The sequence below is a fragment of the Perissodus microlepis genome, chromosome 19, assembly GCF_051167445.1.
Source record: "Perissodus microlepis isolate ML-2025 ecotype Zambia chromosome 19, ASM5116744v1, whole genome shotgun sequence".
NCBI lineage: Eukaryota > Metazoa > Chordata > Actinopteri > Cichliformes > Cichlidae > Perissodus > Perissodus microlepis.
This window is the reverse complement of record NC_140479.1, coordinates 8,588,530-8,604,240: the sequence shown is the minus strand read 5'-3', so window position 1 is coordinate 8,604,240 and position 15,711 is coordinate 8,588,530. Positions and strand designations below refer to the sequence as shown.

The following is a 15,711-nucleotide window of genomic DNA, read 5'->3' as shown; positions in this document are numbered from 1 at the left end:
GACTCCTCACGTGTTCGTCTGCATCATGAAACTTCAAGTTCATTTAAGATCGTAGCCAGACTGCAGTATTTCTGAGTATCACTGCGAGTTGCTCTCATTCGTACAGATCCAGATGAGATGATCTACGACGATGTGGAGCTCGGCGAGGAGGGCGGCTGCAACAGCTCCCTCGACAACGGCTGGAGCTCCAGCGAGTTTGAAAGCTACGACGAAGCCAGCGACGGGGAAGGTCGGCCTGAGAACGGCCTGCCCCACGCCTTCATGAGAGGGAAGCCGCCCCAGAGGAAGACTCATGTGTGTATAAGGATTACTTTTCTCGTCAGCACGTTAAACATGCAGCTCAGGATAGCGGGGATAACGCAGCGTGTCTTTCATACAGTTTATGAAAGTGTCTTTTTTACTGTGCTTATTCTTTCCAGTTTACAGCGATGCACACTCGTGCATTCGATGCAGCCCATTCGCTTCTTCTAGTCGTCTTCCTGCACGCTGTGATGATTTGCCTCGTGGTTTTGACACTTCAAAATCACTTTATTTAAAAAACCACCACGTCGACACAAAGGCGAGCGTGGTGGGACTCCTGCTCATTCCCAGTCTGTGTAACCAGTAACGCTTGCTTTGCTTTTGTTTAGCTCTCTCAAGATCTGACACGCTTGAAAGAACACTATGAGAAAAAGATGAAAGATCTAATGGCAAACACAGTGGGAACGGTAGAGCTGCAGCAGTTAAAACAGAAACACGAGCAGAAGGTAAACTGGCTGAGGCTCACCTCATGTGTTTGTACTAGATAAAGTAGTCCCAGCCCTTCACACTCAGTCTGGCTAACTCCACTCTGGGCGTCCTGCTTCTGACTTGGTACCTTCATCCTGCTGTGACGTGAATGAACTTGTGGTGGTGGTGATGGTGGGAGTGCGAGCAGTTCCTTTGCATCCCTTTCTGCCACGTCGACCTGTCTCATTGAATGTTCGTGCGTCGGACGTCCGAAAGGACACATTTAAAGTAACACGTGTTTATTCTTCAGCAAACTGAGACACCAGCAACCGTGTCTCCCAAGCATTTGAACCTTTGTGTTCCATTATACAGACTGCGACGTCTGTGACATTTAAACCTCGATCTCGCATTATGTTCTTAAAAGCACCACGTTGCTTTTAGCTGATGTCCCAGTTTCTGTCTCCTGTGGTCGCCTCTGCTCTTCTGTCGTCTTGTGTTACGCATTCTGTTCATCCCTCCTCTAACACTGCTCCTGTAGATCGGTTCAGCTCTTCTTTAGCCGTAAGTTTAGACAGACTAGACTAAACCTGGACTAAAAAGGACTCTTAAAATCTTAGTAATGGTGCATTCTGTCTCATCCAAGATGCAAAAGCTGGTGAAGGCTGCCAAGGAAGGAACCAAAGATGGACTGGAGAAAACCAAAGCTGCAGTAAAGAAGGGACGCTCCTTCATCAAAACCAAGTCTTTCTGTCAGGGTTTGTGCTGCTTAAGTAACACTAAAATACACGATTACCTAGGAGTTCAAATCTCATTGACCTCAGCCTCAAGGTCAGGGGTCAGAGGTCAGGTTTTCTGAAAATCTTGTAAATGTGGTCACTTGGTGCTTCTAGGAGGCCGAGTCATAGCTTTTTGCTCTTCAGGTGGACTTTAGTGCTTTACTTCCTGTTGTTTCGAATCTTTTAGAGAAGTCGGCCTGTTTTCAGGATGAGGAGTCTGGACTCTTCATCGAGGTGGACTGTTTCAATGTTGAGCCAGTACTGTGTCCAGCACCAGAGGCTCTGTCACAGCAGCAGGTTTGTAACTTTCCCAACTTTAACCTAATCCAGTTATGCTTAACTCTGTGAATTCGCTGGTGAAGGAAACCTCTGTTTGATCCACAGCTGGTCAGAAGATGCATCCTGGGATCTATTTTGGAGAGCGAGAAGAATTATCTCGATTCTCTCAAGAGGATTTTAGAGGTATGCGAGTACAGCTGCGGTGATTGGCGCTTTGGTTCTTAAGTGCATCTTATTGCAGTTTGTATTGTCTCCTTCGTCAGCAATACGAGAAGCCCCTGTCGCAGATCGAGCCCAGACTGCTGAGTGACAGGAAACTGAAGATGACTTTCTATCGCGTGCGTGAAATCCTGCAGTGCCACTTCCTGTTCCAGATCGCCCTGGCGAGCCGCGTGGCGGAGTGGGACAGCCTGGAGATGATTGGGGATGTCTTTGTGGCGTCGGTAAGCTCGTGCCATCTTACTTCCTGTCAGAGACGTCTCACGGAGATACCTAAAGCCTGTCATGTGACACGCCACAGTTCAATTAATAAAACTACAGGATTTCACATTAAAAGCTTTATTTGGACCTGAAGTATTTATAGAGTAAAACAAAAAAATGTCACCTCGTAGGCAAGTTTGAACCTTGAAGAGATTCATTTTTTACCTAAATAACACTGGAGCTAAAGTTCTCACTGCTGTGCCACTCAGCGGTTAAAAAAGCGACAAAGGCCCTCAGAGGGAGCGTCTCCTGTCCCGCACGCTGAAAGGATGACGTCTGAGTCTCACTTTGCCCATCAGCCAACACTCAGGAGATTCAGTCTGGACAAAACACTGAAAATCCGTCAGCAGCAGACCAGCATCAATCGTTTTCAGTATTCCTATAAATAGTTCTCCGTGATGGAGCTTTTACAGCTTATTGGTGAACATGACTTAGAAAGAAAAGCTTTTTATGTAAATCTTTATGTAACATAACTATATCATAGCATTATTAGACCTAATTTATAAAAAGCATATTTGCACCTTATTAAAGCACCATAGACAAGTTAAAGTGAGTTCACATTTGTAATGGTACTGCTGCTGTGGTGTGCATCTTTATAGAGGTTTGGATGATGTCATTTCCTGCAACTGAAGCACATGATGCAGTAAGTAACCCGTGTGTTTATGTGCAGTTCTCTAAGTCCATGGTGCTGGACGCCTATCGCGAGTATGTGAATAACTTCAGCACTGCGATGGCAGTCGTGAGGAAGACGTGCGCCTCCAAACCGGCATTCCTGGAATTCCTCAAGGTTTGAGACCAACACACTAATGTCAGATATTAACCTTACAGGACAGAGTGGAAGTTTGTTTCTCATTAAACTGTTTCATTATTTTGTTGCTGTGCATTTGAATAAAAAAAGCTGTTTTGCTATATATCTGATATCAAAGGCAGCTGTTCACATTCAAACAGATTGGTATATTGATTTTCTTACAAATTGAAAGTCTTTACACCGATTGGCCATCTTGTCGCCGACAGCATCGTCAGGAAACCAGCAGTGACCGAATGACTCTGTACGGCCTGATGATGAAGCCTATCCAGAGATTCCCTCAGTTCATTTTGCTGCTGCAGGTATAGTTCACTCTTATTTTCACCTCCTTCACAGTAAAATGCAATGTGCAGCAGGCAGTGTTGTTCACGTGTTCACCAGCAGAGGGAGCGCCGCATTCATAAACCCAGCACTTTGTTTTTCAAAGCGAGGCAGGGGAATTGCTCTGAAGAGACCTGCTTTCCTCGTCTCTTTTAATCCTGCTTCCCGTTGCCCTGGCATATTTACTATTAATGTCTGCTGCAGGAAAATATCAGTGAAAATGTGGGACACTGGGCTGCTTTCTTTCTTTTTTACACCAGTTTAATAGCAATCAAGACGGCTTGATAAGAGCTGAGGGCTCTCCATCGATTCTTAAATCTTTAGGATGAATTATGAGGATGTGTGTTATATAAATGTAGAAAGATGGAGTGGGGCAGAACAGGGCTCGGCTGGTATTAGTTGTTGAAAACAGGGTGAAAAAGCATCAAACTGGTGTCTTTTTTCTCTCGTCTTCATCAGGACATGTTGAAGAACACACCAGTGGGTCACCCGGACCGCCTGCCCCTGCAGATGGCCCTGACCGAACTGGAGACTCTGGCTGAGAAGCTCAATGAAAAGAAGAGAGAAGCCGACCAGCGCTGCGAGATCCGTCACATCGCAAAGGCCATGAACGAGCGCTACCTCAACAAGGTCTGCACGTTTCTGCGCCGAACCAAAAGTCTACTGATCGGTGGAGACTTTGCTTTTGGCTGATTTATTTTTTAGCATATGCTGTGGCATTTCTCTCAGTCCCAGTGTGGGCGGCCATCAGACACTGGAGCTTCTCTCCTGACTGAATACCTTATTTTTAGTGCATGGCTTAGCACAGCGTTTGCACAAAAACACCAGCTTTCCCCAAGGTATAATTATTCGACTGTCTTCAGCCACCCACTCTGGCATCTGTGCACAGGCGTGTTTACAGGATGGCCTGGATGGGGCAGGCTGTGAGTTCCCCGTAGCCTGGATATTCTCGGAGTCGCTGCATTACTCTTATCCAAAGTGAGAGGATGCAAGAGTGAAATGAGCCATTAATGCCAAATGAAATACGAGGACTCTTAGTCTTTGCTTGGTCTGTATTCCTTCTCCGAGCTGGGTTTTTGTTTAGCGTCTTCACAGAGCATTAATGTAGCGTATCATCTCTGTCATCAGCTTCTAAGTAACGGCAGCCGCTACTTGATCCGCTCAGACGACATGGTGGAAACGGTCTACAACGAGCGTGGAGAAATCATCAAAACCAAGGAGCGACGCCTGTTCCTGCTCAACGATGTGCTCATGTGTGCCACGCCCAACATCCGGTGAGGGAGACCACGACCCAGACATGAAGCGACGTTTCACTTCCCACAAAGTTACATACCTGTGTGAGAATCGGGGGGTTTCATATCAAAGCGTTTTCATCACTCGTTTCTTTTTCAGATTTCAGGATGGCAGCGGCAGTGGTAGCGGAAGCGTAACACTTGACCAGAAGTTCCTTCTGAAGTGGAGCGTGCCTCTGAGCTTCGTGGAGGTGCTTGAGTTCGGGTCCAGCGAAGACATGGCCGACACCGGCCGCTTCCCTCCTCCTCATTCGGGCGAGAAAGTGGTGATCAGCGCCAAGCCAAGTACGACGCAATATGTCTGTGAAGGTTCTCAGTCATCCAGGTCATCGTAGTCAAAGGAGCTTGCAAAGAAAAGCGTCTGGACTTCTTTAAGTTGCTTGAAGACGTTTCACCTCTCATCCGAGAAGCTTCACCTCTCATCCAAGGACCCCCTGATTCACTGGGAATCAGGGGGTCCTTTTGTCCCTCTGTGGGGGGATACTCCCACTAGATTTAAATCTGGGACTCTCCACCATTTGACCTTAGAACTGAAGAAGCTTCTCGGATGAGAGGTGAAACGTCTTCAAGTAACTTAAAGACGTCCAGACGCTTTTCTTTGCAAGCTCCTTTGACCAAGTACGACGCAGTTTCACAGTCAGGGATTTTGAGTGTGTCTGCTCGCCCATCACCTTATTTGTGTCTCTGTTTGGCAGAAATCTAGTAACTCATTAGTTTAGTGGATTGTACAGTATCAGCAGTTGAGGGTCGGTCCTCTGACATGAGGAACTGCATCTGCTTCGACTTCCTTAGACCGAGTTGAAAACCGTCACCGTTTCTTAAAAACATCAGCGGAAATATTTATTTCCCAGCCAGCACATGTGTGTTCTTTCCCCTCTGCAGTCCTCAGCTTTGCTGGCTGCCGGTCGGGTGATTTCAGTCTTTCCAGTAGGTTCCCCGTCACACACAGCTGCTCGGCCGCTTTAAAAGGCCCAGACCAGACAAACAGCAGGCCTAAAAACAGCGTCGCATTCTGCGGTCGCAGCGCTGCACTTTTTATTTCAGGATTCGATCTGTGTTTAAATTTGCCGGGTGTCTGCTGCAATGCTTTGATTACGTATTTTCCCTTATTTGTCCAAAGTTTGAAGAATTCAAGCAGAGGTCAAAGGCTGGTTCCTTCAGCGCTGTAATTACTGCCGCTGATTACACACTGCGCTCTGGAGCTCACTGACTCTGCGCTTCTCTCAAATACTTTGATATAACAGTCAGACTTTTCCTGCCAGTGGTCACACTGTCATTGATCTCTGATCCACACCTGCTGCCCACCAGCTACTTAAACACCTTCTTCTTTTCTCTACCTGCTATTTATGTGCTTTTACTTTTTCCCTGAGTGTAAGCTGCATTCAGCGAGCGCTCCACTGTTTCACATCATCTGCCTCCCATGGAGAGTCCAGCATGTTAACAGATGATGGGGCTGTTCTTGCAAACAGAATCAGATGTAATGGAACTTAATGTTGAGATTATCTACATTACTTAACATTAATACATCAGAGTTTCCTCGCTGTGATGCACTTATTTCCAGATTAACTTCATTTGTGCGTGTGTGTGTGTGTGTGTGTGTGTGTGTGTGTGTGTGTGTGTGTGTGTGTGTGTGTGTGTGTGTGTGTGTGTGTTAAAAGCTCCTGGACTGTGTGTGTGCTACAAATGTGTGCATCATCCAGGAACTTTTAACGAGTGGAAACAATTGTTTTCTCAGCCCCGTGTGTGCAGCCAAAAATCTGCTCGCAGACCAGCCTGCAGTGAAGGCAACGCAGGGACTCTCCAGCTATGATGTCATCGTTTTCATGTCTCTCTGCTTAGTTCATCTCTTCCCTACGCTGCTCTGCAATTAGACCACCGTGCACACTGGTCATTTGGAGTTATGTTTTCCTGCGGCTCTCACGGCCGGTGTGTCATTTGTAGATATCGTGTTTGTTTTTAGGAAGCGTGTAATTGCTGGGGTGACTGTCCTGCTTCTGAAGATGCTCCTCGGCCGGTTTTGTTAGAAAAATCTGGGCAGTTGGCGCTCTCACAAAGAGCCATTCACAAGGTTGGACCCAGTTTGAAATGGGTTACACAAAGCCAGTCTAGTCTGTGGGAATGGTCGCTGCTGTGATGGGGTTGTATTCTTGCCTGGGCCTTATTACTTCTGCCAGTAAATACACGTAATAAACAGCAAGAAATGGTACTGATGGTGGGAGAAAGTTAGCACAGTGACCAGTCATATGCAGGTTATAGGGCTTCTTAGCAATAACAATAAAAACAAAGACATTTAAATCATGTAGAAATGTTAATGTTTCAATGATGAAGGTTTAGTCCTGTCCCGACCTGCATGCAGCCTCCTGGTCACAGTGTTTAAAGAGACACATGAGCCGTGCAGCTGCCTTAGACGAGCCTGGAACAAGAAGCAGTTTCTACTTTGAATAAATTCTGATAAAACTTCAAACCTTTTGTTGTGTTTGCAGACAGAAAGACACCCGCGCACACACACTACCAAAACCAGAAACACTCCAAGAGCAAATTCCTCATCTGATATCATTATTGTTGCAAGTAAATCAACATGTTAAATATATTTTGGGATCACTGCGATTGAATTGGAGGTCATGCAAACATTAGTGAAACGAAAAACCAATATAGTCTACAGGAGGCCCGTCAGTAGTGCTCACGCATGTGTAAAGATGGCTGTATTTGAACAGCCTCATGCAGGCAAACTCGGAGGGAAACGTTTCAGAGTAACTCTTGCAGAGACCACCAACGAACTGGTCATGTACAAACAGGGGTAAGATTTCCCCCGAACGCCCAGTCGTGAGGGAGCCGGGCCGGGTTACCATGGAGCTGCAGTCGGAGTCAGACTTTGTGACTATTGTACGAGAGGATGAAAGAGGAGAGAAGAATAACAGACGCAAACAGAGCTGAAGGCATTCTGGATCCCCCAGAGTTGCAGTTTAACTCTTTGTTCGCTGCAGACCTTCACACGCAGACTTAGCGAGTGTTTTCCTCTTGCTCTCTGCTGCAAGTGCTGTTCTTCATGGCCGGATCAGCTGACTGACGGAGAGCGATGGAGGCCGGTGCCCTGACAGACCTTTAATCCGGTCTGTGCTGCAGTGTTTTTTCCATAGATGCAGAACTGCAACAGTTGCTGTAACATCACGTAGGATTACTAGCTTCCACGAGGGGCAGACAGGAAGCTGGAAACCTGTTTCCGCCCACATAGAGCAGGTACAGGTGGGAGGAACAGAGAGGATGATTTACACTGACATGCATCAACAGCATTAGATGTGTGTCCCCTGAAAGCTAACGCTGGCTGGTTCACAGGGGTGAGAATTACTGCCACGTCTGCAGAGCTGTCACTGTCCGTGTGGGAGGACAACATTTTCAACTGCTTATTTAATCACCCTGACTTTGCTCATTCAGCTTCCTCTGAGCCATGCTGTCCGTTTGTAATACTTTCATTTGGGATTGTAGTCACTGCTGCTCTTTTGCTACTGTATGAGCCATTATTACACTTTTATTACATTTGATTTGATGTGAATCAACCGCCTGAAAATGTGTTTCTGTGTAGATAAACTGTACATGGGCCCTGGTCAGCTGTACCAAGACCTGCAGAACCTAATCCATGATCTCAGCCTGGTCAACCAGATCTCCACCATGATTGGCAGCCTCAAGGGAAACTACCAGGTACTCCGCTGCATGATACAGTTAATTATGTCTAAAATAGAGTCAGTCTGAGAAAAATCTGGGTCTCAGAGGTAAAGTTCTGACATTTTAGGGAAAATCAAACTGAACATGAGTCTAAAACATGGGAGCTTTTTGGGATTTCCTGTCTATTAATAGTCTTGGAAGGTTGTGAGAGTTGACACACATTAATGTTCTTTTAATGGGACCTAGGGTCCTAAAATCATATTCATTAAGCTTCCTCTCACATGTCCACAAGGACCAGTTTGCTCTGTGTTTGTATGAAGCTGTGAAATGTGCCTGTGTGGGCAGTTTGTCTGAGGAGGATGAGGAGTCTCCTGCATCCTGGTTTGCACTGTTCAAACCGTGTAGCTCGTGGGGTGTAAGCAGGTGTGTAAGTAAGTAAAATGTATTTATAAAGCACATTTCACAGATAAAAATCACAAAGTGCTTCACAATAAAATCAGAAATACAAATAAAATAATATAAAACAGTGAAAAAATTAATTAAAAGCTTGTTTGTATAAAAACATCTGCAGCTGCTTTTTAGAGGAGTCAATGGAGTCAAGACAATGGCAGGGAGTCCCACAGCCTTTGTGCCTGAATGCTCGATCCCCACGTGTTTTAAACCCAGTACATGGGACCACCAGTAACCTTTGACCTGACGACCTGAGTGCTCGAGATGAAGCATGAGGTTTCAGCAGGTCAGAGATATACTGGGGAGCTTCATCGTGCAGAGCTCTAGAAGTTACAACTAAAATTTTAAAATGAACCCTAAAATTTACCGACAATATGCGGCCTAATTTCTGAGAGCATGTGATCAGGTGCAACAATCAAAGTTTCTGTTTTATCTGCATTTAACTGGAGGAAACTGTCATTTAACCATTGTTTGATTTCTGACAGACAATTATTTAAACAAGAGAATTTATACAACTCAGAAGTTTTGAAAGAACAATATAACTGAATGTCATCAGCATAGAGATGATAAGAAATATTATTGTAACGTCTGATAATTTGGCCTCGAGGGAGGATATACAGCAAAAAGAGAATCGGACCTAAAACAGATCCTTGAGGTGCCCCAGAGGGCAGAACTGATGTTTCCGACAGCACATGATTCATACAGACGGTAAAAGATCTCTCAGATAGATACGACATAAACCATTTAAAACAACACCAGTAATCCCAAACAAGTCCTTCAGCCTATTTATCAGGATGCTGTGATCAACAGTATCAAAAGCAGAGCTGAGATCCAGCAGAACCAGAACGGTGTACTCTCCTGACTCTGCTGCCATCAGAGACGCTTTAAGCAAAGCGGTTTCAGTGGAGTGTCATGTGCAGAAACCAGACTGGAAAATGTCCAGAACATTGTTCTTCTCCAAAACGTTGTTAAGTTGTTCTGCAACTGTTTCTTCGAAGATCTTTGACACCAACGGTCATTTTGATATTGGCCTGTAACTGATGGGTCCAAATTTGGTTTCTTTAATATTGGTTCAACAATAGCTTGTTTAAAATAGCTGGAAACTGAGCCAGTATAAAGAGAAGTATTAATTATTTCCAGAAAACAGAGGTCAGTAGAGTCAAACACACTAATGAAAAATGATGGAGGACGTACATCAAGGTGGCTTGAAGTCATGACCAAGCAGACACTGATGTCCTGTAAGGTAACAGGAGTAACAGAGGAGCAGGTATCAGCAACATGTCAGTGTGATACTGGGAGGATGATGGAGAAATATTTGACCTGACGGCAGCGACCTTATTAACAAAAGTCATTACAATCAGATGTAGTATAGACTGTGTGTGTCTCTGTGTGTGTACTTGTTTAGACATCTTTGTGGGGACCACAAATTGGAATGTTATTGTACTTATGGGGACAAAATGCCGTCCCCACGAGTTTGAAGGCGTTTTTGAGACTCAAAACGTGGTTTTAGTGTCAGGGTTACATTTGGGTTATGGTTAAGTTGAAGCTAAGGGTCAGGGTTAGGCATTCACTTTTGATGGTTAGGGTAAGCGGCTAGTGTGTGTGTGTGTGTGGCAAGGTGTTTCTGTGCAGTGTACCAGGGGCACGGAGAAAAGTTGTCGTACCATAGGTACGAGGAGTGTGTGTGTGGTGCTTGTAGATCTGTCAGATGAAGAAGCTCTCAGAGAGACGCGTGTCAGAGACGGGAGGTTTGGACACCGATGCAAAGGGAAAGGAGAGAAAGTCTGATATTTGTGAGCACTGCTAAAAACAAACTTCTAAATGATGAGGCTTGTCTTAATTAGAAGTGTTTACCAAAACTCTTCTCGTGTCAAGTCTCTGTGTCACTTCAGGGTTTTCCTGATTTTCCTGCTACTTCCTGTCGTAGAATCTTAGTGCGGATGCTTAGTATGCAAGCTAATCTGTGCCGCTGTAATAATTTATGAGACATTAAGCCAGAGACAACATTTGTAGACGTGTTGATTCATCCAAAGCATTTTATTTAGCAAACTAATGATAATAACTTGGCCGCTGCAACAAGCGTCGAAAACTGGAAGTCTCCTCGAGCGCGTGTCGACGAGAATTAGAAAGTAGACGTGTCAAAAGTTGCATAAGTAATAGCTCTGTGTTAGAGTGCATTAGAGTGACAGCTGTTTTCTATTTTGGCTTCAGTCAATGCAGATAACAGTATTAGCAGCGGATTCTCTTAGGAATAGCTTTCATTTGAACTTGAATCGCACTAATGGCTCTAAATAAATGATGTTATGATTTATTGATGATGTGATTCTCTGAGGGGGATTCATTTACCTCCATGGCCCATTGTTATTCCCATTCCTTCTCCCTCTTAAATCTTTTTCCATTCCCCTGCCTTTGTCTCTTGCTCTCTGTTTTTCCTCTCTCCGTTATTCTTTTCTGCAGAATGTAAATCCCACCGTGGCCCAAGACTGGGTATCAGGACTCCAGAGGCTGATACTGAAGAAGGAGGAGGAGATCAGGGCAGCTGACCGGTGTAGGATTCAGCTCCAGCTGCCTGGCAAACAAGACAAGTTTGTGCTTTTCTCACATTTTTAGCTTCAGGCTTCAATGTCTCGATCCTCCTCACCCCCCCAGGAGTTCATGTTTATCCTAGGTTTGCCTTTATCCCCCTTTACCCTGCTTTCCCCGTCTACCCCCCCATCTCTGGATGTATTTCGAGCCTGTTTGGATAAACAGGTTTCTGCACGAGCTCTAATCTGAGGCATGAATCACAGCAGTGGAAATGTGCATCAGTGCTGGCAGTCACAGTCTGCCCAGCTGCTGCTGAATACAAATGCTCATGTCATACGTCTACACGCCGTCGTTTAGTCTGCACGTGGCCTCCCAAGGGTGCACCTTGTTTTGGCTTTTTCACATTCCCTGTGAGCGTAACTGTTTTCTGGCTCACCCTCTCGCTTTCTCCCGACTACATTTAGCCGGTGAGATTATCCATGGGTATGTTTGGAAAGGCAGCTGTAGCTCTCTAATCCCTCCCCTCGTTTCTCAGAAACACGTCTCAGCATCAGGCACTGACAGCAGTGAGCCCTCCACCCGCACACAGCAGGAATATATATAAATATATAATGTGCGCACGAGATCCTTACAGAAGTGATCATTGGTATTGATTTCCACTGCGTTCCTCTCGCTCTGTCCTCGTGTCAGCGCTCGGTAATCAGGCAGACGTCATTCAAGCCTGACACGGGCCTTCTCCTGTGATGCAGGTGGTGTTTAAGTGCAGTGCTTCTGCTCAGTCGACTGCTCTGTTTGCAGGAATATTCACACATTAAAGTGCCGCTTAGAGGAATGTAAATGCACGTGATCGAGGACAATCTCGTTAAAACATCTCTGAAGGTTTTTGGGCACAAATCGGATGTTATCTTGTTATCTCTGTCTGCAGACCGACACTTTAAAATCTTCCCTTTTTTCATCGGTTGCTCCCTTTAGGGGTCGCCACAGAGGATCAACTTCCTCCATCTCACCCCGGCCCTACCATCCTCCTCTGTCACACCACCCCTCTGCATGTCCTCCTTCATCATCCTCCTCTGAGGTCTTCCTCTTTTCCTCCTGCCTACAGCTCCGTCTTCATCATCCCTGTCAAATACATCCACCCTTCTCCCTCTGCACATGTCCGAACCAGCCCAGCCTCGCCTCTCTAACCTTGAGCCGTCCCTCTGATGGACTCAGCCTCCGTTCTTTTTGTCAGTGCCAAACTCTGTGTTACTGAAGAGTCTTTAACTCACCCTATAAAGCGCCCTGAGCCAACAGCTGTTGGGATTTGACGCTATGTAAATAAAATTGAAATAATCGAGTAATAATTTTTTATTCATGTGTGTTTTGATCGTCTCTCTTTGCAGGACGGGGAAGCCGACCTACTTCAGTGCAGTGTTCAATACCCTCAGCCCAGCCATCAAACAGTCATGGATCAGCAACTTGCAGATGGCGAAGCTGGCTCTTGGTACAGTACACCTGCAGCCCTCTCTTACTTTTTTCTGTATTCTTTCTGCATTTATACATGATGATCATTCATTTTATTAATCGGAAATATTAGATATGCAATGTTAAATCTGTTTTATAAATTACTGCCTAGTAGTTGCTCAGATATATTAGAGCGAGGAAGCTGTGTCACAGTTCCTTATGCTCACTGCGTGGTTCACATCATTGAACTGTGTGTGTGCGTGTGTGTGTGTGTGTGTGTGTGTGTGTGTGTGTGTGTGTGTCAGAGGAGGACAATGTGCAGGGCTGGTTCTTTGCAGAGGATGATGGAAATCAAATGAAGAAGCAGAAACACCCCCTGCTGCTTCGACAGATGCCCGTGGTCATGTCCAAACTGCAGGAGTTTAAGGTGAGGCGCTTTGTTTTCTTTCCCCTTCGATCATCTGTGCAGCGACTCAGTGGATCAGTTGGTTCGAGCTGTGTCACAATGATGCCACATAACCGTCGCAGGTATAGTTCACAGGTACCACAGGCCACACTGAAGTAATACGGTGTTTCTTGCAGCGCTGGCTAAAATAATCTCACCTGACCGAATGGATTAGAGGTCGTTTTATTTTGGTCGTGTTCGTTCACTCAGTGAAAAATAGCAGACTGCATGTGATTGTGGTGTTCACTGATTTGCTGCTGGTGTGAAAACAGCAGTTAATCTTTTCATTTATCTATAAATATGTGATATTGCAGCAAGAGTAGAAAATGAAGCTAAAAAGTTGTAGCTTGTAAACGTTCATACCTTCTGACTTGGTCTTCAGTGTCAGGGCTCAGTTTGGATGCAACAGCCAATAAGGTGGAAGAATCACTCAAAGTATGAATTCACCTTCTTAATATTATTAAAACACTTTACCTGGTGTTGTCTGTCATTGATTGACCAGCTGGATCAATAATACTGTAAATACATGATTATCTGCTCATGTTTGGAAACAGACACATAAATCCCTCTGTGTGAGTCAACTTGAGAAATTAGCTCAAAGATGTCATGACTGGTTTTTTCCCACTGTGGTGGAACAACGCTGTGGTCGTCAGTTTGAAACACAGTTTTCCTGTTTTAAAGAATTCCTCTGCAGCGTCATCAGATTTCTTTAAACTTCTCTTACTACAATTCAACTGCTCAGAGCAAAGTTTAAATACACTTGACTTGTGATGAATTTTTGGTGTGAAAAAGCAGTAATCTGGGACGTCTAATTCACCTCTCACACACCGCGACGCCGTCACGTACGGCCGTGTGGCAGGCAGGATTTGGACACAAATGCTGGACACGGGAGACAGAAAATGAATGCTGCTCTCAACAAAACACAACACAAAGGCTGGCCAGAAACAAGGAATCCAAAATCCAGGGACACGCACAGCGATGAGGGATGAGGGCAGACCGGAGACACCTGGGAGGACGGCTGAGCCTCACCGAGAGAACAAAAAAGGAAAGGGATTCAAACTAAAGCCAAAGCAGACAAAAGACGAACAAACAGGAAGCAACTGAATTTGGGAAAAGAAATGCAGATTTGACACAGAGAGCACAGCAGGGTGGGAAAAATCTCAGGACGATACGAAGCTTTTTGAGTTCCCAGTTTTCTCGTATGTTGATGTCATTTTGTATCATGTTTTATGTTGTTGTTCACTTTGTTAACCGTGAGTTCATTCTATAGTGTCTACGTTGTTCTGTTTAGCACCTTGATTATTAGATTCCCTGTGTGTCTCTGTGTGTGTCTCTCTGTGTGTCTCTGTGTGTGTGTCTCTGTGTGTCTCTGTGTTTGTGTCTGTGTGTGTCTCTGTCTCTGTGTGTGTCTCTGTGTTTGTGTCTCTGTGTGTCTCTGTGTTTGTGTCTCTGTGTCTCTGTGTTTGTGTCTGTGTGTGTCTCTGTCTCTGTGTGTGTCTCTGTGTTTGTGTCTCTGTGTGTCTCTGTGTTTGTGTCTCTGTGTGTCTCTGTGTTTGTGTCTGTGTGTGTCTCTGTCTCTGTGTGTGTCTCTGTGTTTGTGTCTCTGTGTTTGTCTGTGTGTGTCTCTGTGTTTGTGTCTCTGTGTGTGTCTCTGTCTGTGTGTCTCTGTGTTTGTGTCTGTGTGTGTCTCTGCCTCTGTGTGTCTCTGTGTTTGTGTCTCTGTGTTTGTGTCTCTGTCTGTGTGTGTGTGTGTGTGTGTGTGTGTGTGTGTGTGTGTGTGTGTCTCTGTGGTGTGAGGTTTTGTTTCCCTCCTCGTGTTTCATTCCGTTTCCCCTTCATGTTCCACCGTTTCCTGTTTTATTGTGAAAGTCTCGTGTTTCCATGTTCCGTGTGTTTAGTTCCGCTTCCCCTGCAGCATCATGCTAATCCGTGTCAGCTGTGTTCCCCGTATGTTCTCGCTTCCCTCGTTATCCTGTATATGTCAGCATTGTGTGTTTCTCGGTGTGTCCCAGTGTGTTTTTGTATGATTTTCCATTCAGCTAATAAAGCTGTGTTTTTTACACAGCCAGCTCATGACAAACACACTTTTGAATTTAACATGTCCTCACTCTTCAACACGTTCACGCTTGTTCTCAGGAGGACCTCGCGGAGACCGTGAAGTCATTTCTTTGTGAACGTGTCAGATAAACTCTGTTTTTTTTTTCCCTGTTCTGTGGCAGGTGGAGTGTGCTGTCCACAACCCGGAGCCCCACATCAACACAGACAGCACAGCAGACACCCCAGTGGTGGGACATGGATGTGTCTGGGTGAGACGCTTTGTTATGCACAATCCAGAAATGAAGTCATGAGTTAGCTTACCTAACCTACGACTGCACGCCAGGGTGGATGGAGGCTGAGCCGTGAACTGAAACTTGAGTGCTGCAGCACAAAGTTGCGTTAAGTGTGTCTCAGCTTGTGTTGCCAAATGGTCCTCCAGTTGTCTTATCTCCAGCAGGTGACAGTTTTTAACTTCGTCTCTGTGAGTCT

At 45.3% G+C, this 15,711-nt stretch overlaps 1 protein-coding gene across 5 annotated transcripts in view; it reads left to right on the top strand.

Annotated features, from left to right (window-relative positions):
* The window catches only part of arhgef10 (Rho guanine nucleotide exchange factor (GEF) 10), a 43,754-nt gene that overhangs the window by 13,797 nt on the left and 14,246 nt on the right, over nucleotides 1-15,711 (top strand). For 4 of the 5 annotated variants that reach the window (XM_084915597.1, XM_084915598.1, XM_084915596.1 and 1 more), the window contains exons 8-23: nucleotides 107-294; nucleotides 630-746; nucleotides 1,352-1,463; nucleotides 1,672-1,781; nucleotides 1,869-1,946; nucleotides 2,027-2,206; nucleotides 2,914-3,030; nucleotides 3,258-3,350; nucleotides 3,829-3,999; nucleotides 4,498-4,643; nucleotides 4,762-4,946; nucleotides 8,242-8,357; nucleotides 11,229-11,356; nucleotides 12,680-12,780; nucleotides 13,046-13,167; nucleotides 15,405-15,491. In XM_084915597.1, the coding sequence (XP_084771723.1) occupies nucleotides 107-294; nucleotides 630-746; nucleotides 1,352-1,463; nucleotides 1,672-1,781; nucleotides 1,869-1,946; nucleotides 2,027-2,206; nucleotides 2,914-3,030; nucleotides 3,258-3,350; nucleotides 3,829-3,999; nucleotides 4,498-4,643; nucleotides 4,762-4,946; nucleotides 8,242-8,357; nucleotides 11,229-11,356; nucleotides 12,680-12,780; nucleotides 13,046-13,167; nucleotides 15,405-15,491 (2,051 nt within the window). The remainder of the gene's footprint in view (nucleotides 1-106; nucleotides 295-629; nucleotides 747-1,351; nucleotides 1,464-1,671; nucleotides 1,782-1,868; nucleotides 1,947-2,026; nucleotides 2,207-2,913; nucleotides 3,031-3,257; nucleotides 3,351-3,828; nucleotides 4,000-4,497; nucleotides 4,644-4,761; nucleotides 4,947-8,241; nucleotides 8,358-11,228; nucleotides 11,357-12,679; nucleotides 12,781-13,045; nucleotides 13,168-15,404; nucleotides 15,492-15,711) is intronic. The other variant, XM_084915599.1, reaches the window with a different exon arrangement.